Raw genomic sequence first — 21,852 nt, forward strand, 5'->3', positions numbered from 1 at the left:
GCTTCAAACTTTAAAGTGGCTACATACATATATAGTATAAAAGTGTCTAATTCAAATTTTACCACCACAATAATACTATACAGTTTCTTTCCCTTGTTCGATATCAAACAAAATAATTCATTACTAATATAACTTTTTTTAAATTCTTGATTTGTCAGGTAAAATAAATAACTGTACAAAATTTCAGCTTGATCCTGGATTAAGTTTAGGAGAAATAACTTGTACAAACATTTTACTTGATAAAAAGACAAGAGTATAAGTTGATATAGCTTTGTAAAAAGGCATTCTTTGCAAGAGCATACCGAATGTCCTCTTCAAGTCTGATTGTGTAACTCATAACTAATAACCTAAAAAAAACAACAAAAAAAAAAAAAAAACACCTGAAGTGGAAATGGAATAAGAAGGCTTAAATAATACTATCTAAGTCAGAACGGGATCTGATTGCAAGCACTGGCTCCAAAATTATGCAGTTGAATTATAGTAGAGAAATCATTTGAGATGCATCACTTTAGATGAGTTCAGTAAACTACTAATGTGACGACTCTAGCGCTGGAACAAATCCAACTTTGAATGTTGATAGGCCTATATTGGGAAAGTATGATGAAATTTTGTTCGCAAGCATACCCAAATATTAATTCTTTCACAGCAGGAATTATCATAGCATTCCGTCAGTCCGATTCCTCCTTCCATATGCTAGGACAAATTTGTACATTATATGCTCCTTCTGTAGAATATTTCTGTTACACAAATAACAAACTAGTGTTTAAAAGGGAAGACCTATTAGGAACTCCAATTATTACGTAAACACAAGCGGTGTTGCACTGAGTGCAAATGTACATATTATACCAATATGTCACATCTCTCTTCTTTAATTCAGTAAACATATTTATCAGAATAACTAACTAGCTAACTAAAAAAGTCAATTCAGTTAATCACAAATCAAGTCTCTTGGGTTTATGTTAACTATTTTGCCTGAGCGTGTTACATAAGGTTCATATGTGGTCTAGAGGTGTTAGAAAAAGCAGTGTGTGGCGGCTCAACATATATATATATAGTGTATTATATACGTATAGTTTGTAATTTTGGACTCGCTCATCTAGATCTACTAGTGGTTCTGGTTATTCTGAGATGTCATCTGGAAAATCATAATTATTGTCAAATCTGTTTGCTGTCTCAGAAGACTTTCTGATGTGTTTTCTGTTTCTTAATTTTGTAGACCTTATTTCAACTTTGACATTAGGCCTAATATATGATATAGGCTTAGAATGCTTCGAAACTACTGTCCCTGCAATGGTTTCCCTAAGTGCTATTAGAGCATGGAAGGGGTTGTCTGAGCCAGCCAGGAAACCCAGTGACTTGGCAGACATTAAGTCATTGGTTAATATGCATGACTAAATGCATGACACGTAGGACATTAAATTATCATCTTTTTTTGAAGTAACGTCTGTATTATAGGCATGAATTGCGCTAAACAAAAACAGATTTATTATTATTAGTCTAGATCAAAAACAAAAACAAATTTAGATGATTTTTAGATGAGAAAAACATTTTCAAAAGTTGTAGACGATCCGAAAGGGGTTACGATCCCCAAGATGAACTTCTGTATCTGGTTAAAAAACAAACAAACCGAGAATATTATTTTTGTTAAAAGTTTTTCGCCGAAATAAAAAAGATTATACATTATAAATGTTGGATTGGTTTACGTGAAATACGTCATTATTTAAAGTGAAAAAATTCAAAACAAGAACAGACCTGATAAATTAATTATAGACTAAGACTTCGATCTAGATCTATAATCTAGTCTAGATCTAGTCTTGATATACACTGAATGTTTTGTTTAATTTGCTAAGACCGTAGTCTCTAGATCTAGACTAGTCTATGATATAGATCTATCTAGAGTAATCTAGACTAGATCTAGTCATATTGACCAATGATCAATGTGAATGTTTATGTTACTATTACCTCAATACTTGTCGTAACTTGAGACTTGAGTGTAGTGTTACGTGTAGACTAGTGTAGACGTAGACTGTACTGAAATCACAGTCACTCACAGTGAAATAGCAAATTCAAATACTCATATTTAACAATACTTATACGGAAAATGACAACCTTGGTATGAATAACTAAAAGTACTATAATCTATAAAAAAAGTTACTAGACTAGAATTTATATATAATATAATAATGTATACTAGATCTATGACTGTTATTTGTTAATTAAGTACACTTCTCTAGTAATCGGGGCATCAGGGGCGGACTGGATATACTACACAGCTATTATAATTAATGGCAAAGTTATGCTTAATATAAAGTCCATAATGACGGAAATTCTTATAATAATTATCTGGTTTTATGTATTATATAGCGCTATCACATCCGATATTTAATGAAAGGCTTTCAGAAAAGGAGATTTATATCTTTCATGTGTGGCTCAAATATTGAATCTGCTTACTATAAGCTATCCCGACAAGACCAACGTCTAATCTTTCGACTCAGGACCGGACACAACAGAATGCGACAACACATGTTCCGGAAGCTCAAAATTGGAACCAGTGAAATCTGCCCATGTGGAGTATCACCAGAAAATGCCGACCACGTCCTCCAAAACTGCTCTCTCTACCAAGAGGCCCGTATAAGACATTGGCCCCAAATCACCCCAATAGAAAGAAAACTATATGGAGAGCTCCCTGATTTGGAAACCACTGCGCAGTTCATCTCATGTATTGGTCTAGTCATATGAACACTCCAACATAACAATGAGAACGATGAAGAAGAAGAAGAAGAAGAATCTGCGGAGCTGTTTTCATTAACAGGAGAAGGGTCAAAGGCGAGTAACTGGAGTCTAAACCAGTAAGCTTCGAGCAGGAAGGGCTCATTAACCTTGGTTTGCTACCCACCTAGCAAAAGGAAAACTGAATTCAAACCTCTGCTGCCTTGCTACTATACCCAAACATGGAAAAGGTCTCGTGGATCAACCCTAAGGAAGTATAAGGAGACAGTGACCATTAGTGCCATGTATTCCTGGGCCGTCCCCTCTTTCTCTTTCCTTGGAGGTACCAGGTTAGGGCTTGCCTTGTTATGTTGGATGAAGGCTTGCAAAGGGTGTGACCTATCCATCTCCAGCGTTCTGAAGGATATCTACTTCAATGGGCTGCTGCTTTGTTCTTTGCCACAGTTCCTCATTCGAGATCTTGTCTGGCCAGCGGATTATAAGAATCTTCCTCAGGCAGGTATTAATGAATACCTGGATTTTTTTCATGGTGGTGATAATAGTTCTCCAGGTCTCAGCGATTTGGAAGCAGATGGGCAAGACATGGGGACAGTTGGAGAGATTCGCCCAGAACCGAGATGCCTGAAGGAAGCTGATTGTTGGCCTATGCCCAGAAGGGACCACAGGCATAGATGAGATAAGATGGTGACCATTAGACAGTCTATATTTATAATTTAAGTAATAGCAGTGCTCAGCCATTATAAAATAAATTACTAACAGACATTACAGAGCTCTATAAAATAAATTACTAACAGACATTACAGAGCTCTATAAAATAAATTACTAACAGACATTACAAAGCTCTATAAAATAAATTATTAACAGACATTTACAGAGCTCTATAAAATAAATTACTAACAGACATTACAGAGCTCTATAAAATAAATTCCCTACAGCTATAAAATAACTTTCCCACATTTGTACAAATTATGATCATATCTATCTCTTACAATTACAGGAAGATCCATCATTAGAACGCCATTTTCGAGGCCACAGAGATGTAGTCACATCAGTGGACTTCAACCCTAATATGACTCAGTTGGGCAAGTGCCTCATTAGTTATTACAATATATTTGATACACACATTTCTTAAAAGTTTTTGTTACAGAATGTCAATCAGCTTAGTAAAGTTTAAATTGATTTTTGAGTTCAATATAATCATAATCTATTTTCCTACCTGGAGAATATTTAACCTTCAATAATAAACACAATAATTTTATGACAGCAACAATTTACAAAAGACTTTTTAGTTTTGGAAACAATTTATCCTACTCAACCAAGATTAAATTACAATTCTTCAATTTAAGTTGAACAGCAGTTGCACAAAGTTCATCTGAACCTTCGTCCTGATTAAGTACCCTGGTATATGTTGTTAAATTATCCCCCTTTGCATATGGAAGATAATAACATTTTAAATGTTAATTTAAGATGCAAACAGATCATAACTAATTATAAAGTAATAAAGCTTAAATGTATTGATGTATATTGATCTTATTTGTTGTCTCTAGCTTCCAGTTCACTGGACAATAACTTGATGGTCTGGAATTTCAAAGCTAAAATGAGAGCCTACAGATTTGTAGGCCACAAGGTCAGTGGGTGCTATTACGTTTATTTTCTGTGTAACTGTTAATTTTATTTAGTTTTATACGTCTGGATAAATTAAATATTATTTCACCATATTTTCTATTTACTGTGAAGTAAAATTTTGGATTTCTTTTCTTTTTCTTTTTTTTAAAGGATGCAGTCAATTATGTCAAATTCTCCCCATCTGGTCACTTGGTAGCGTCTGCATCTAGAGATAAAACTGTGCGGCTGTGGATACCTAGTGTGTGAGTATCTAGTTCTATGTTTTGTACTTATTAACTAACAAGTAAGATTATCTAATCACCAGTACACTGTTACTGCATATCCAAATATTAATGATGTTCAGTTTCCTAATATATAAAATTAACTCCTATTAACATTCTTTTTTTCCTGACTAATATGTATACTTTCACTACCACCTTCACTTGTGTAACCTGCTACTGAATGATTGTAAATGTTCATTTGATACTAAAGTGAAACTAAATGCTTTCATGACCTTGGCTGTGGTAAATGCCAATACTATTTTTCTTTTTAAATCCTCAAATATTTATGGTCTTAAAAAATTGTCTGCAGAAAAGGAGAGTCTACAGTATTTCGAGCTCACACAGCAACAGTCAGGAGTGTGGAGTTTTCTCACGATGGCCAAGCCATGGTCACAGCGTCTGATGACAAGACTGTCAAAGTAAGAAATAACAATTTGTCCAAAAATGATTGTCCCAAGTTAGCGTTCCATTTAATGGGCTAATTTATACTAAGAATATTTATCATCCAAGTATTTTTTTTTACTTTGCTTAAAAATCTAAATGCAATTTGTTTTTGTCTGAAGCTCTGGACAGTACACAGACAAAAATTTATGTTTTCTTTGACACAACACAGCAACTGGGTGAGGATAGCCAAGTAAGTTTGTTTTTATCTTATGGAACATCTATAGATGTGAAGAAATGGGAATCAAATTGGAGCATGTTTTTACACCCAGAAAAAATGTCAGTTATTAAGAGTAACAAAAAAAACTAAAACAAATTAATTCCACATATCTTATTCATGGTAAATCAGTAACACAGACTAAAAACACAAAATACCTAGGTGTTATAATAAATGAAATAATGTCCTAGAATCCCCAGATTGATGAAACTCAAAAAATCAAACAAAGCTTTAGGGTTTATTAAAAGAAATTTCTATAAATCAAATAAGAACAAAACTAAAATGTTATTTTACATTGGTTTGGCCAATAATAGAATATGCATTCTCTGGGACCCCTCAACTCAAGAAGACATTAAGAAACTGGAACAGACACAAAATATAGCAGTGAGATTTATAACAAACGAATATTCACATTTGACTAGTAACACCTTTGGTAAAATCACTAAATTTAGAATAGAAGACTTAAAAGTAAAGTAACAATTATACATAAAACACTGAACCATAATCTTCAAATACAAAAACAAAATTTAATAAAATACTCAGAAAGACACAAAGATAAAGGCACATTCCTCGTTCCATATGCTAGGACAAATTTGTACAATAGTTCCTTCTTCCCTAGCACTATTAGAGCATGGAATTGGTTGCCTGAACTAGCCAGGAAAACCAGTGACTTGGCAAGATTTAAGTCATTGGTTAATGTCACATATCATCAATAGTGCTAATGTCGAAATCTAAGATGTTACGATTATACTTGAACTATATTGCACTATCAATGATCGTGGTTGCCGAGGTTTCAGAAATTGTCAGTTGGTAAGATGATCATTTAGAAGTTGCTAGTTGATAAGATGATCTTCTAGAAATTGCCAGTTGATAAGAGGATCATCTAGATCTAGAAGTTACTATTTGACAATACGATCTAAGTATTTTATTATATTCAATGAAGAAACTTCTCTTCGTCTAAAACAATTACTTAAATTCAGAATTGAAAAAGCTATTCACAAATAATTACAATGGTTAAATGTACTTGAATAAAATAACTGATCTACACAATAATGTAATTGAGTTCTAATACTAAACTCTAGTACATGTTCTCATGTTCTCTCTAACACGTTCCATACGAGACTGACTAAATATCTAGAACCTTTCCCCGGGTATAGCGTTCTCATGTGTCTAACATCCCCTCGTTGCAATGCCAACCAATAAATGCAGCTCAATGTACGATAATTAATATTTCAAAACCAATCACATTTATTCTGAACATGATTCTGCTGCGTGATAGAAAATTTCCCGAGGTAGCTAAAATTCTGCCGACAAGCTAAATATAGACTATGGCTAAATATAGATACAGTGTACATGACAGTTAATATGCATGACTAAATGCATTATGTGTAGGATGTGATAATCTTTTTTGAAATAATGTCTATATTATATAAGATAAGAAGAGGACCCCATTTGGAAATTTTTATGAAAGATATTTAAATTTTAAACATAAAAAAAGTTAGAGAAGATACAAGACACAACTCTTTTGTTCCCACAGCAATTAAATCACTGAATACAAAAAATCTAATTTCTGATGTACACTTTGCTTGTAAAATTTGAGTGATCTATGGTCTACATATGCTTTTGTATAATTTGTTTCTCAAACAATATACTAGTATTTATAATGCGCCTTTGTAAGAAGAAACTTCCATGAAGGAAAATAAAGATTGTTATTGGTATTATTCAGGTGGTGAGATCAACTTACTTTACAGTCCTTCACTCATATAGCCGTTATCATTGAGACAAGTCTAACCACTTTGAATTGTATCAGCCTTTTTAGTGGCAATACCAAAATTTAAACCTATTAAGTTTATAGTTAAAGCTCTATGAATGTATTACATGACATATCTATTAGGAGTGCACCGGATAGTACTTTTTGATATCCGACCGGAGCCGGATATAACCGGATAGTAAAATAAGATATTCGGCCGGAGCCGGATACCTACATGACTCAAACAGCTCGTTTTACTGAAGTTTTTGCAAATCTTTTATATAACATACCTATATTCATATTATTTTGTTATTTACTTTCTTACTTTAAACTCTATCACTGATTGATAAATTAAAATGAACAGCATTTTTATTTACAGATATGCTTATCATAAACTAATCTTTGTAACATGAGATGGTGTGTGCGTATGTATTGTAAAGTAGAATGTGGGATAACTCATGCAGAATATATAAACTTGCAGCCGTATGCTGGTCATTAAATTTTGTACAATGCAAAACATAGCTGCTTCGGTCAAATGACTCATTCAACCAATGGGCAGTTAAACCAAAATATGATTTGGTGGTATTATCAGCTGTCCAAGTGTCTGTTGAGAAAGCGATGCTTTTAGCATCAGATAGCATTTCACGAAGCTTTGAGGAAATATTGTCGTACATATCTGGAATAACACGTTCTGTAAAATATTTGCGACTAGGCACAGTGTATCTTTTCTCCAGTACTTGTAAAAGTCCAATAAATCCAGGCTTCTCAACTACTTGGTAAGGTTCCATGTCAGTTGCAATCATCTTTGCTATGGCCAAGTGAATGCGTTTAGCATTATCACTATTAATATCCCATAATTTAGCTTTGTCTAAGACCTCTTTAATCCCTGGTTGCTGCTTGTGTGTGAGGCTTGACGAATCACTGGAGCTCGTAGACGTACTGGCACAGGCAGTGATATTACTTGATGCTGATTTCAATGCAGTCATTTCGTTGAATAAGTCTGGGTGTTTCGAGCGTAGATGACTAATCATAGTGGTGGTTGAGAAGTCTTTAGGTTTGCCTGGTTTACCACATGACATTACTATTTTACAAGCATTGCAAACTGCTTTAGAGTTGTCCATTGTTTTGACATTAAAGTCAAGATAAGCCAGCATCACATGTAAAATCCTAGAACACATAATATGTAGCAACATCATAAACCACTTAGACAAACATAATGTCCTCACACCATACCAACATGGCTTTAGGAAATATAGATCATGTGAAACACAACTAATAGGACTAATTGATGATTTTTCAAAAGGTTTAGATAATAGTGAACAAATAGATGCTATCTTACTAGATTTTTCTAAGGCTTTTGACAAAGTTCACCACCATAGTTTGCTTAAAAAATTAAAATATTTCGGCATTAATTGTCCACTGCATCAGTGGATTAAAGACTTTCTGATAGGGAAAGAACAAACTGTAATAATAAATGGCTCTAAATCAACACCGATAACAGTAAACTCAGGTGTACCTCAAGGAACAGTCTTGGGTCCACTACTATTTTTAATTTACATAAATGATTTACCAAATTGCATTACTTCAGGAACAAAAGTCAGATTATTTGCAGACGATTGTATAATATATAGAACAATAAAAACAACACAAGACACAGATATTTTACAAAGAGAATTAGATGAATTACAGAAATGGGAATCAAATTGGAGCATGTCTTTCCACCCAGAAAAATGTCAGTTGTTAAGAGTAACAAAAAAACTAAAACAAATTAATTCCACTTATCTTATTCATGGCAAACCAGTAACACAGACTAAAAACGCAAAATACCTAGGTGTTATAATAAATGAAAAACTGTCATGGAATCCACATATTGATGAAACTACAAAAAATTCAAACAAAGCATTAGCATTTATTAAAAGAAATTTCTATAAATCAAATAAGAACATAAAACTAAAATGTTATTTAACCTTGGTTAGGCCAATAATAGAATATGCATCCTCTGTTTGGGACCCCTCAACTCAAGAAAACATTAAGAAACTAGAACAGACACAAAATAGAGCAGTGCGATTCATAACAAACGAATATTCACATTTGACTAGAGTAACACCTTTAGTAAAATCACTAAATTTAGAAAGCCTTCAGGACAGAAGGCTCAAAAGTAAAGTAGCAATAATACATAAAACACTGAACCATAATCTTCAAATACAAAAACAAAATTTAATAAAATACTCTGAAAGACACAAAGATAAAGGCACATACCTCGTCCCATATGCTAGGACAAATTTGTACAAATACTCCTTCTTCCCTAGTGCTATTAGAGCATGGAATGGGTTGCCTGAGCTAGCCAGGAAAACCAGTGACTTGGCAGAATTTAAGTCATTGGTTAATATGCATGACTAAATGCATGACGCGTAGGACGTAATCATCTTCTTTTTTGAAGTAACGTCTGTATTATATAAGATAAAGTAACGCCATATAAGTGATGACTTTTTATCAGCCATTATTATTAGTATTTAATTTACTAAATGCCCTTGCAAGCCACTTTTATACCCGTGGCTTGTGTAACAAAATACTTGTAGAGGTGTGTCCTGTAGTTCAGCGCTCTAATTTACATTTCTCTTCAAGTAAACAAACTTAGTGTCATCATCTAGTGACCTCTAGACAGTGTCAATATGTCTTAACAATTTGGTTTGTGGTCCAGACCCTTGATTGACAACCTATCTCATAATAAACAAACTCATACCAGATTAACCTTATAGAGATTTGGCTTGTAGTCCCGCCCCTAATAAAAATTCTACTCCAAGTAAAGAAACTCAGTTCCCTCATAAGATGTGACCTCTAGAAAGTGTCAACACACTGACATCTGGCTTAATGTGGTCAGCTGCCTATCCGTGAACTCAATTTTATGGACTAAACAAACAAAAGGAGGTGGGGGTGCTCATCTCTACCTCTGGAGATATACTCGCACATCTAGACAGATTATCAGCGTGACGTAGTTAAGGAATATTACGTGTTTACAAGACCACTCAAAGGTCAAGATAAGCTTTTAAAATGTGCCAGACATCGCTGCTACGTATGTAATACGAATTTATAATGTAAAGTCTAGTCCACCCCCCCCCCCCCCCAAATAACAAACCTAGTTCCCTCGTGTGACCTCTAGAGAGTGCTTACGTCGATCGTATCTGACTTGGGGTCACCTGTCAATCAATGAACTCAATGTGATGGGCTAAACAAATAAAAGGGGGAGGGAGTTGTTCATCTAGAAATATACCTGGTTACCTTAGAGGTGTGGCTCTTGTAGTCCAGCCCCCCCCCCCCCTAATAAAGATTAACTACTTAGTAAACAAACACAGTTCCCCCGAAAGGTGTGACCATTAGAGAGTGTCAATACGCTGACATTAAACCTACGTCCATCGTATTTAACTTGTGGTTACTGACCCATAAAAAATTCAATGTGATGGACTAAACAAATAAAAGGAGGTGGGAGTTGTTCATCTCTACCTCTGGAGATATACCCGCACAGCTAGACAGACATCTGGTCAGCATGACGTAGTCAAGAATGTAGCATTTTAACATGTTAACTAACTTACTCAAAGGTCAAGACAAATTGAAAAAAGTGCCAGCCATTGCTGCTCTGTATGTAAGCGCATTTATGATGTAAAGTTTCATCTCTATTTATATTAAGTTATTAACACGCCTTGTCTTTATAATAAACGATGTTTGGTGCATATTCATAATGGCTCTATTTTTAAGCACATTATTTTGTTTTCATATAAACATTAATACATTCTATAACAGACATTAATGGAACTAGGTCCACTTTATGCATATTAAATTATGTACTTTTTACTATCCGGTTTACTATCCGGTAGTGATATCCGACCGGAGCCGAATAGCACCGGATAGTAAAAAATGCCGGATATTCGGCAGAAGCCGGAGCCGGAGGGACTATCCGGTGCACCCCTAATATCTATATAGCTATTGCTAAAATTGCACCATGGTTTACTATTAGTGGATTTTGTTCTATCTTCATTGATAGCTAAATTTATGATTTTGTTTGAAAGATTTTCACCTGATGGACGAATAGTTGCTTCAGGAAGTGATGATAAAACAGTTTTACTCTGGGACCTCAACAGTAAGCAGCCAACACATACATTCCATGAGACTGGAGGGTAAGGAAAAATGTTTTTTTTTTAATGTTAATATTTTGTTTCCTTAAATATAAAAAAACTTGCATTTTTATATTTTAATTGAAATATACAACTGAATCTAGAGAATGATTAAAATAATTTCAAATCGATCATTTATCCCTCATAAAAGAATTAGAAATACTGTAAATTGTCGATAATCAATGGACCCTTCAATATTTTTCATTTTGAAGCAAAGCTATCAATATTATTTCCAACTACTTTATGTTAGGATTAATTCTATGTCTCCCAGTATTAAATTCATATTTATCTAGCTTTAATGTTTCCCTTTTCTGCACAGTTTTGTCAATTATGTAGACTTTCACCCCAGTGGTACTTGTATAGCTACAGCAGCTACAGATGGCAGTGTCAAGGTATGGGATATCCGTGTCAACAAAATTCTTCAAAACCATACAGGTTTGTTATGTTCTCCTAGTAAATGTTTGTTAACAAATTTATTTAGAATACCGGTAGGTTAAGTTCTTGTGTTGATTTGTGAAAGCCAGTCCTAGATGTTTGTAATGGTCCTCTTGTAATAGTTTGTAGAAATAATTCTACATAGCCTTGTTCAATATTTTTTCCTCTTTTGCATTTTTTTCTCTCTGAAATTCATCAACCTATGTGGCCAAGTTTAAGAATGATTAGTAGTAGCCAGTATGGTATAGTATGCCACTCTAAAGATAGGTACAGATCATGGCCTGTTTTTTTTTTTTATCAGGCACATACAATTCCTGTTTCCTGAGATAATTTAAATCCACAAATTTCTCTGGTAGAGTAATTTATAACATATTCCATTTTTCACATAGTTATTAATGTTAAAACCAGTAAAGCCTTACTTGGAAGTTTATTGTTTAAAAAATTCTTTAAATAAATGATCCTAATTTTATACTTTAATTGTGCTCCACAGCTCATGCTGGTGCTGTCAATAAACTTTCCTTCCATGCCAGTGGTAACTACTTGTTGACTGGCTCTGATGATGCTACTTTAAAAATATTTGATCTTTTAGAGGGAAGAATATTCTACACACTTCATGGTCATCAGGTAGAAATAAGTAAACAGTAAAACCAACAAAGGTTTATGCAGCATTTATTTTTTTTTAAATAATTGTATTTGTTCACTTGCCATTTTTTACTACTTAAAATGATTGGCTTAGCTCACTCTCTCTAGATTTATTTTCATTGAGTGTACCAGCCAGTTTCTATCCATATCTCCTCTGTGTTCTGTCTTAGTGAAAGTTTGGACTCATTTTGCCATAAAAAAAATTTATAAAACCCTTACTACATGAAACACTCCTTGTTAGTGACCTCCAAAATCAGGAAAAGCTTCTAATGTTTCTGCAGAGTCAATAAGTTATTTTTAGGTATCAAAAAAAAACTAAATTGAAATCCAATTTCGAAATAGTCTCTATTAGGCTCGGTGCACCAATGCTTTTAGTCTTCTAAAAGCAAACCCTTTTGTTTATAAAATTAAATTTGTAAACAGTTTTGTCATAGACATAGACCATCTTTGAAATGGCATATAAAAATCTTATTTTACATTTACTGTGTATAGATATCAAGGTGTTTAAAGGAAAAGAAAAATGATAAAATTTATGTCTTTCATAACATTTTTAGATGACATTTTGTTCATTATTAGATGAACATAATATAACAAATTTAATTGATGCATTCTTAGGTACAACTACTTATGGTCTTTGAAAAACAAGCATTTTTTGTTTGAAATATCTTAATTTTCACATTCGACTAACATGCTTATAAAAGTTTTTAAAGCAAGATTTTAAAGGCACATCATGTTGTTTAATAGTTGTAAAATGCCCACGTTTATTGTAGATGTCAATCATTTTATCAATTTGTCTATCTACATGTAAAAAAAAACTGTTTTGTTTACATTGGGCCATATTCAGGCTGGTGATCAGAACTGTGGGCATTATTTTCATGCAGATTTTGTATTGAGGAAAATAAGATTGTGTTAATTAATAATTAGTGGTTCTAGGAGGATCCTTGCAATAGAATTGAGATGCTATAAAAAAATACTATGCTTCACATACAAAGAGGCATCACAAATGATGAGATTCAAAACAGGATCACAATAGCTCTATATGTTGTTAACATTTGCACATTTTATATGCATGTGTATGAAATATTAAAAAAATGCACCATAGAATACAATTGCTAAACATCCTTTCATTCTGTCACTTACTGATGAATGTCTTCTGTCAAGTTAGTATGTAAACCTAGTTTGTTAGTATGTAAACCTACTTTGTTTCTCTACATCATCTGTCCAATCCAGCTTAGGTTTTTTTTTTTGTTCCTTGATCTTTTTAAGTTTCCACTTATGGCTTGTCTTAACTTGAACTTGATACTAGATCTATCAACTGTTTAACTTGAACTTGATACTTGCTCTATCAACTGTTTAACTTGAACTTGATACTAGATCTATCAACTGTTTAACTGAACTTGATACTAGATCTATCAACTGTTTAACTTGAACTTGATACTAGATCTATCAACTGTTTAACTGAACTTGATACTAGATCTATCAACTGTTTAACTTGAACTTGATACTAGATCTATCAACTGTTTAACTGAACTTGATACTAGATCTATCAACTTTTTAACAAATATTTGTGTTCATTTTATTTTTAACTCTGTATGAGAAACTAGATCTAAATTTTGACTACTGATTTTTTTGAAAAAAGAAATGTCATTTTGTTCCATCTGTTCTCACTCGCATTGTATAATAATAATAATAATTTTATTTATAGTGCACTGTTAACAAACAAAATGTCGGCTCAAAGCGCTGTGATAACATTACAAAAATAAACACGAGAGCTAAAAAAAAAAACTCATCCAAAAAAGTTTTAAACAGATAGGTCTTATTGTGTTGTCTGTCTTAGATCAATGGGGAGTGAGTTCCAAACCTTTGGTCCATGCATTGAATTCATAGTCCTATATATAGTCCTATATCTAAATGTTTTTCAGTCATATTATCTCGAACATTTTTCAAGTAATCAAAGATTCCTCTAATTTTTATGTGGAAATGATAAATTCTGTGTAATTGCATTTAAATATTAATTATCCACCAGGGACCTGTTTCTGCTGCTACCTTCTCAAGAAATGGTGAATACTTTGCCTCTGGAGGACATGATGAGCAGGTAAACTTTTCTTCTTATTATTTTATTAATTTTATTACTTAATACCAAAGACACTATTACATTTTTGTGTGTTTAGAAAATACACTTTTAATGCTAATTTTTTTTTGTTTACTTTTTTAACACAGTGTGTCATACCTAAAAGATTAATTTTGTCAACCTTTAATCACCACACAGTCTTTTTGCATACAACAGAAAACAAATTCCAATTATCATCTTGGCACAACACATTAGCATTTTTACCCCAAAGTTAAATACATTTCTTTAAAGGTATTGGTTTGGAAAACCAATTTTGATGTGCTGAATAACAGTCAAAGTCAAAAGAAGCTTAACCGGTTGATAGAAAAACCTCTCGTTGAAGACATTCCACCTAGACAAGACTATTCATCACATAGAAATTCGGAAGAAAATACGGTAATCATTTGTTTGCTTTCAACATTTAAGGTTGTTGGTTCAAAAATAGTTCTAAAGATTAACTGAGTTTCATAAATGTTGTCAGTTTTAAAACAAAGCAAAAATTTCATAAATACAGTCCTCACTTAACGTCAGGGTTAACAACGACTCGATGATAAGACAGATTTTCACAAAAGAACCAGATATAACAGATGGCCATGCAATATTTTTTATTTTGCTCAACACAGTGATGTGTTGTGTGTGTAAGTTAGGCTGACGCAGCTAATCTTGGCAATGCTATTGGTCTTTCTTGCACCATATGGACAAGAACTTTTTTAGTTTTTTTTTTTTTTTTTTTTTTTTTTTTTTTTTTTTTTTTTTTTTTTTTTAGAATTTTACAATAAAACTATGTTTTGTCAGCCATGTGTCTTCATTCTTTATATGTAACCCGTGAAAAATACTATGTGTAATTTCAAGTGTTTACAGTACTGTATGAATATGCACCAAACATCATTTATTATAAAGACAAGGCGTGTTAATGTAAATGGAAATTAAACTTTACATCATAAATACACTTTACATACAGAGCAGCAATGGCTGGCACATTTTTTCAATTTGTCTTGACCATTTAGTTAAAATGTTATATTCCTTGACTACTGCTGACTAGACTTCTGTCCTAGCTGTGCGTGTATATCTCCAGAAGTAGAGTTGAACAACTCCCACCCACTTTTTATTTGTTTAGTCCATCACATTGAGTTTATTGATAGACAGGTGAATAAATTGATTTAATGCACCACAATTAGATCTAGCAAGCAAAGAAAAAATATGCTGGAATGAAACACTTGACCTTTGTAGCAAGTGTATGGATATAATTTATCTAGATGCTTGACTGACCATGCCAATGTATTATCTTTTTTGCCTGACCACTCAACACTATTGTGTATGCCCAAGGAAAAAAAAATGCATGATGGTCAACACAATCAACTACACACTACACTAGGACTACATGTGTAGGCTCACTAGGTCTATCTGACCAGGTTGTTGCAATCAGTCTAACACAAAGTCTATTTATGTTTTTTTTTTTTGGTAGGGAAGGTGTGGATGAGTTTTTTTTCTTCTATAGTTGGTTTTCCTAATGCTCTTAGATCTATATAACAGTAGATCTAAACATAGATATCAATAATAGGCCTACAGACTACAATTAAATCTATGCTTCGCAACATCAAAGGTTCAAGCTATAAATAGGTATAATTGATGTTGCCGCCGTTAATAAAAATATACTTTGCCGCAAATGGATTTATCTGAAACAATAAATAATTGACCTACTACACTTCAGATTCCAACTATTAACTAACAGCTACTATCAGTATTAAGCCCTTGAAGCCAGAACCAGAAGCGGTCTTTGGACTTTAAATTACAAGTCTGATGACCAGTTGTTGGTCTGAAATTCATGAACAAATACATCCAACCACTATACAAGGCAGATTGCATTTTGAGATTTACATTAGTAACTAGTTAAATATATACTAGCATATTTTACATTGACCCTCCCACACACAGCCTTTATAGTTGGTGGCCTCATACACTCATGCTACACAATTTGTGATAGGTCTAGGTCTATGTATTTAAAAATACTGTTAAGCTTGAATAAATCAATCAGTAACAGAGTTTAAAACAATAAGGTATATAAAAGGAAAAAAAAACAAACAACCAATATAGGTATGTTATTTAACAGTTTCGTAAAATGCTCAGCAACACAAGCTATTTACAAGACACTTAGGTATTCGGCTCCGGCGAATATCATTTTTTACTATTCGGCAATATTTGGCTCCTGCTGAATATCAAAAAGTACTATCCGATGCATCCCTAATTCCTAACATTTTTTTTTTTTTAGTTTTAATTTTGTATTTTTTTTCTTTTCACTAAATATTGAAATCCTCCCTTTGAAACAATTAACATTCTTGCTGTTTGTGTCAGACTTAGTAAGACATGATTTTGTAAACAATTTTGATTCTTTTAAGTAGCATTGCATGTTTATTTTTTTTTTCATTCACTAACTATGAATGTTAATTTAATTTTAAATGAAATCACAGGTTGATGCACGCCAACAAATTCATAAATTAGATGACATAACGCATGGTATAACAAATGTTGGACCAACTCATGTATGTTTCACTTTCTTGATTTGACCTTTTACCTATTCTTAATTAGTACTTATGATAAATGCAATGTTAATGTGTCTTGTACCAAAATTTACTGACTAGCTAAAAGTCTGTACCCAAAAAACTTTGACTAGAATCTTGTGGTTGATACAAGTAGTTCAGTCTTCTTTAGATTAGATAATTGATACAAGCTCTTGAATCTGCAGCCCTGGATTTATCATTAAATTGTTAATATTTTTGTGAGTGATTTTTAATCATTTTATTTTGTTGACATAACCATTGTTTATTGTTATTAATTTAAAAAAAATAATTATTAACTCCATTTATGCAACAGTTATAATATAGAAAAAAAGAAATGTAGTTTCTTTTGTCACTTCACCTTATTGGCTGCTAGCATCAAAGTACATTTTCTAGGAGCGTTTAAGCGTGGGTATTTTGCTGTTCGCAACAAAAGTTCTAGTATCACCCAAAATATTATACTTTGACATCAATTTGTCTTGATTAATCAAAGAAATCCTTTTTTTTTTCAGAACTTAGCAAGATTACCTCTAGTTCTGTAACAAAACAAATGTTCAAACATTAAGCTAAACTAATTTTTCGATTTTGGTACAATTACTTAATATTTTGGAGAGATTTTTCAAATGGAGGGGGCAACTTCTCAAATCTCCCTTTTTGATTCTCAACCTGTGCTGCTTGACATTGCTGAATAGTTGTTTATAATAGTTTGTATGTTGCACTGCACCCATGCATGTACACACACTAACACACAAATACACATCATTTGGGTTTGATGCTGTTAAGAGTTAGGGTTTTGGAAGAAATCACCCCTCCCTTTCAAAAGTTCTTGATCTGCCCCTGTCCAGCACACAAATGATATTTAAACATGTGAAGCATTGGTCTTTGAACTGTTCATTTGACTTAACCCTTATAATCCATTTCCTGCACTGATCAGGTGAACTTTGCTTCAACTCACAGAGTGATTCAGTTCTCAAAGGAAACTCTTACTAATTAATATTTACACAACATCCATGAAAGTTAGTGTTTTAATGTAATGATTATCATGTGTCTTTTTTGTATTTTATTTTAGCTGAAATCAGAAATGGATGATAAGTGCTGGTCTCACGTGGACAGTGACACACCAGAGGTTTCCTCTGAGGCAAAGCCTGCCACAGCTCTACAGCCTCAGTTAGTCCTATTCATGCAGCATGTGGCTAGCCAGCTGGACATTCTAACACAGGTACATTATTCTCTAACTAAAACTCATTGCTTTTTTATGACATTGTTAGTTAGTTCATGAGCATTGAAATAACATTGTGTCTAAGTCGGAAGATAGGAAAAAAAAACAGCATATTAAAGACACTGATATCTGACAGGGTTCACTTTTTTCCATCCAGCTTTTGACTAGGAAGAAATTGTGAGTTAATAGTAGGAATTCAAATAAATGGAAATAAACACACATTTTTTAAAATGATAGAATGTTGAAATATAATATTCATTGATTGGTACTATGGCCATATTACAAGGTCTTCAGGGCTTGCAAAGACCTTCTTTCAGGGAACAGTACCAGGAAAAAGAATTTGAGGCAGACAGAGATAACCATGAGAAGACAACTGTCGTACTTTAACATAACAAAAACCATGTTACATGTACAGCTTTATTACACTGAATGACAAACAACTACACACAAAGTAAAGATCACAACATGAAATATGGTCAGTACACTGTCTAACAAATGTAAACAAACACTTGGGGCAACAATCAAATAAACAAATTCACGACATCAAAATAATAGAATGGACGGGCCTGCCATTGAAAGAGGTTTTTATCCAAGGCAAAAGACAGAGAGGAATGGAAAAAGACTGTCAATAAATCTTGTGTGGTGCCCCAACAGTTCAACAGACTAAGGGATAGGTGAAGGTTACAAAAGTAGCTGAAGTGGAAAAATAAAGATTTATTCATTTGTTTGTGCACCAATATAAACACTGGCCAGCTATTGTGTAATGTGTACTGAACTTACAGAATAAGGAAGATATTGCAAGTTTGTGGTTTTTGTGCATAAAAAAAAAATATTATAAATAAAAAGAAGGAATCGTTTACACTTAAACTAATCTTTATTATATTGAACATTTGTACTTATAGATTTCTTAGCACTGTTAGCCATTAAAATCAAGTCTCCAATTCATCTTTAGACATTAAAAACTTTTTCTTTTGCTCTTATTCATAAGGGATTGCATAATCTGGCCAATCATTGAACACTCATTTAAAAAAAAAATTATAAGCCTGACATATTTTCATTGGTAATACTGGTAAATTCATTTTTCTCACTACTCTTACATCAGGGAACGGCAACCTTTTTCTATTAAAGGCTGCATTAACAAATTGGATAGGAGAAGGGGGCCGCATACATGTGGTTTATATGTATATATACTTACAACTTAGAAAAATGCAATATCTAACCATGTATAATGTCTTTTAATTCATATTTATACTGTATTATACATTTACCTATAACTTTGTACACTTCGGATAGAGGAGAATTACAACCAGAGTTCTGAAAATAATGTTACTTATATTTTATAAATTGTATTACTATCCTTTACACCACATGTCACCACTATTGTACAATTGTATCAAATGAGAAGTATTTAATTGTTTGCACTTGTGCATCATGTTTCAAAACTGTGGAATTAGCTTACTAGTTGTTATCCTCGTGACTGCTTTCAATTTTTCTTTGGCCTCTTCATCATATGTCTCAATAGATTATTTAGATATTGTAAATCAGTTTTAATATATATGAATTTTATATATAATATATATATAATCTGTGGGCACACCTAATATTTGTAAGTGTCCTTGCGCAGCATGTTGCCTGCGGACTTTTATTGGCCCACTCCTGCCTTACATGACCCAACATGTGTCCAGTGATTAAGATCTGATGCTCAAATAATGGTAATGTCTTCGATTTTGAAGATAAGTCGAGTGCAGTGTTTCACATGACTATGCAAACCCAGTTGCAACCAGCATATTTTCCACATTGAAACCTTCATTCCAGTGGCCTAGTGTTGAACCACTCAGCCAAAGTGCAAGATTTATTTCTGTGTGCGTATGTTTAATTTTAAACATTATGTTTTGTTTCTCTTACACAGACAATTTCCTCCCTTGAAGAAAGAGTCACAAAAACAGAAGACAAACTGGCAGAGTGTTTGAAAATCAAAAATGACTAAGAGGATACTGACACTGAGTGAAATATGTACACTAGCCATACAAGTTAACACCTTCACTGTCAAGAGATTAGCTTGATAGTAACAAGCAGAAAGTCTTGATGATAAATAGATTTATGTATTAAGCCAAGTACTGAATATAGTTGTATGCATGGAACCAAATAACAAGTGTAATTCAATTAAAAAGGAACAACTATTGAATGTGTTATTTTATATGAAATGAGTAAAGTAATTGTTTACCTTGTATCAATCAACTTTAGAATCCTCCTACCAAGCAAGACAAGAATGTATGCTATTTATGATATATGTTATACTTATGTTAACATAATTTTCTTTGTATAGTATTTATTAGTTTTTATCCTCACTAGACTTATTCAAATTCATATTATATCCTTTTTAAAGCAAAAATAAAACATGAGCAATGTACATAATTTTTTTTTTACTAGCAAAGTTTAGAGAACATTTTGTGTATAATAAAACTATTCTAAGGATGACTGGCTCAATCATTTTAATTTTTTCTCTCTCCTTACTTAGACCAACATTTTCTTTTTGTTTGTACATGGGCTGCTCATCAGACACAAAATAGTTTCACTACTTTTACTTTGTATTCCGTCCACTTGATGACAGTGTAGACACTATAAATAATGTAGTGTTGTTGTTTTTATTTGCTCTGTATATAACTGAACATTACTTTTTAAAAACTCCAATCAATAAAACATTAATGAAATGTATGTTTTTTTGTGTGTATCTCTTTTAAAATAGCTATTTCTAACACATGGGACATGAACAAGGCAAAGTAGTGAGTCACAAGGTGCTGTATGAAGAAGTAACATGACAAAACATATCACTAATTAACATTCACCTTTGTTTGGAAACAAAATTGAGAATGTATCAGTGTAACTACATAAGTTATTATTTGTAGCATTACAATGAAATAAAATTCCCTACCCTTCTCCTTTTTTTTTTTGCCACATGGCTACACATATTTTCAAATTTTAGAATTGATCTGGTGATAGTAATTACAAAAGCCAAATGCAGACATTACCTCTTCAAAGCACATAGCAATATGCCCATATTCTCAATCACTTCTCATGGCCTAAAGCCGTGATTGTCCCAAAATAGGCTTTAATGTGGTTGCCCGTTTATAGTGAAGAGGTAGTCTAGGCCGGCTTCTAGTGATTTGCCAATTACAATTACAATGTGATGCTGGTCAGGGAAAGTAACGTCTAATTTTATTAAATGTTCAACATTCTGATAACTTTAAAACTCAACACCATTCCACATTATTCCCATTAACCCTTACCAGTCATTTTTATTTTTTGAGGAGTTTGCAGCCAGGTCTGAATTAAATTCTAGCTGATTCATAGTATTTTACAAGAAATTAGAAAAATAAAATAAAACAGACATCCAGTTTTTTTTTTTATATTTTATTTATAACAACGAAAAATGTTCCAAACATGATGTCTGAATGTTTAGTTTTTGAAAATTTATTTGTGGATGGTACTTTTTGAAGCACTCCCGAGGGTGCACTCCAGGGTGACGTAACTGACCAACTGAGAGTAAGTTTCACACTAGAATACTGTCTTACACCCACTGCCTGGTGTTTTTCTGTTACTGCAAACAATGCAGTCTTTAGTCTTTCTGTTTGGAAAGTTAGCTATGAAATATTGGAATTTTTTTCAGTCACTAGTCAGACCCCCCCCCTCCCCCGCAC

General features: G+C 32.9%; 1 protein-coding gene across 2 annotated transcripts; it reads left to right on the top strand.

Annotated features, from left to right (window-relative positions):
- The first annotated feature begins 1,723 nt into the window (after window positions 1-1,723).
- Window positions 1,724-20,869, top strand: LOC106053587 (POC1 centriolar protein homolog A-like). 2 transcript variants are annotated; one of them, XM_013209171.2, is made up of 14 exons: window positions 1,727-2,113; window positions 3,728-3,812; window positions 4,278-4,357; window positions 4,507-4,598; window positions 4,927-5,035; window positions 5,180-5,250; window positions 11,089-11,196; window positions 11,513-11,628; window positions 12,119-12,252; window positions 14,297-14,365; window positions 14,633-14,776; window positions 16,849-16,920; window positions 18,005-18,154; window positions 20,064-20,869. In XM_013209171.2, the coding sequence occupies exons 1-14, from the start codon at window positions 2,102-2,104 to the stop codon at window positions 20,139-20,141; spliced, it is 1,320 nt and encodes a 439-aa protein (XP_013064625.2). In that variant the 5' UTR covers window positions 1,727-2,101; the 3' UTR covers window positions 20,142-20,869. The 2 variants fall into 2 exon arrangements, with proteins under 2 accessions (XP_055882322.1, XP_013064625.2); XM_056026347.1 differs by lacking the exon at window positions 16,849-16,920 and having other exon boundaries at window positions 1,724-2,113.
- The last annotated feature ends 983 nt before the right edge of the window (window positions 20,870-21,852 follow it).

Source organism: Biomphalaria glabrata, chromosome 4 (genome assembly GCF_947242115.1).
Source record: "Biomphalaria glabrata chromosome 4, xgBioGlab47.1, whole genome shotgun sequence".
Lineage (NCBI taxonomy): Eukaryota > Metazoa > Mollusca > Gastropoda > Planorbidae > Biomphalaria > Biomphalaria glabrata.

Coding starts and splice junctions, on each gene's coding strand:
- LOC106053587 (XM_013209171.2), top strand. Junction 11,197..11,512: donor ACATTCCATGAGACTGGAGG/GTAAGGAAAAAT, acceptor TTTTCTGCACAG/TTTTGTCAATTATGTAGACT. Junction 14,777..16,848: donor GAAATTCGGAAGAAAATACG/GTAATCATTTGT, acceptor ATGAAATCACAG/GTTGATGCACGCCAACAAAT.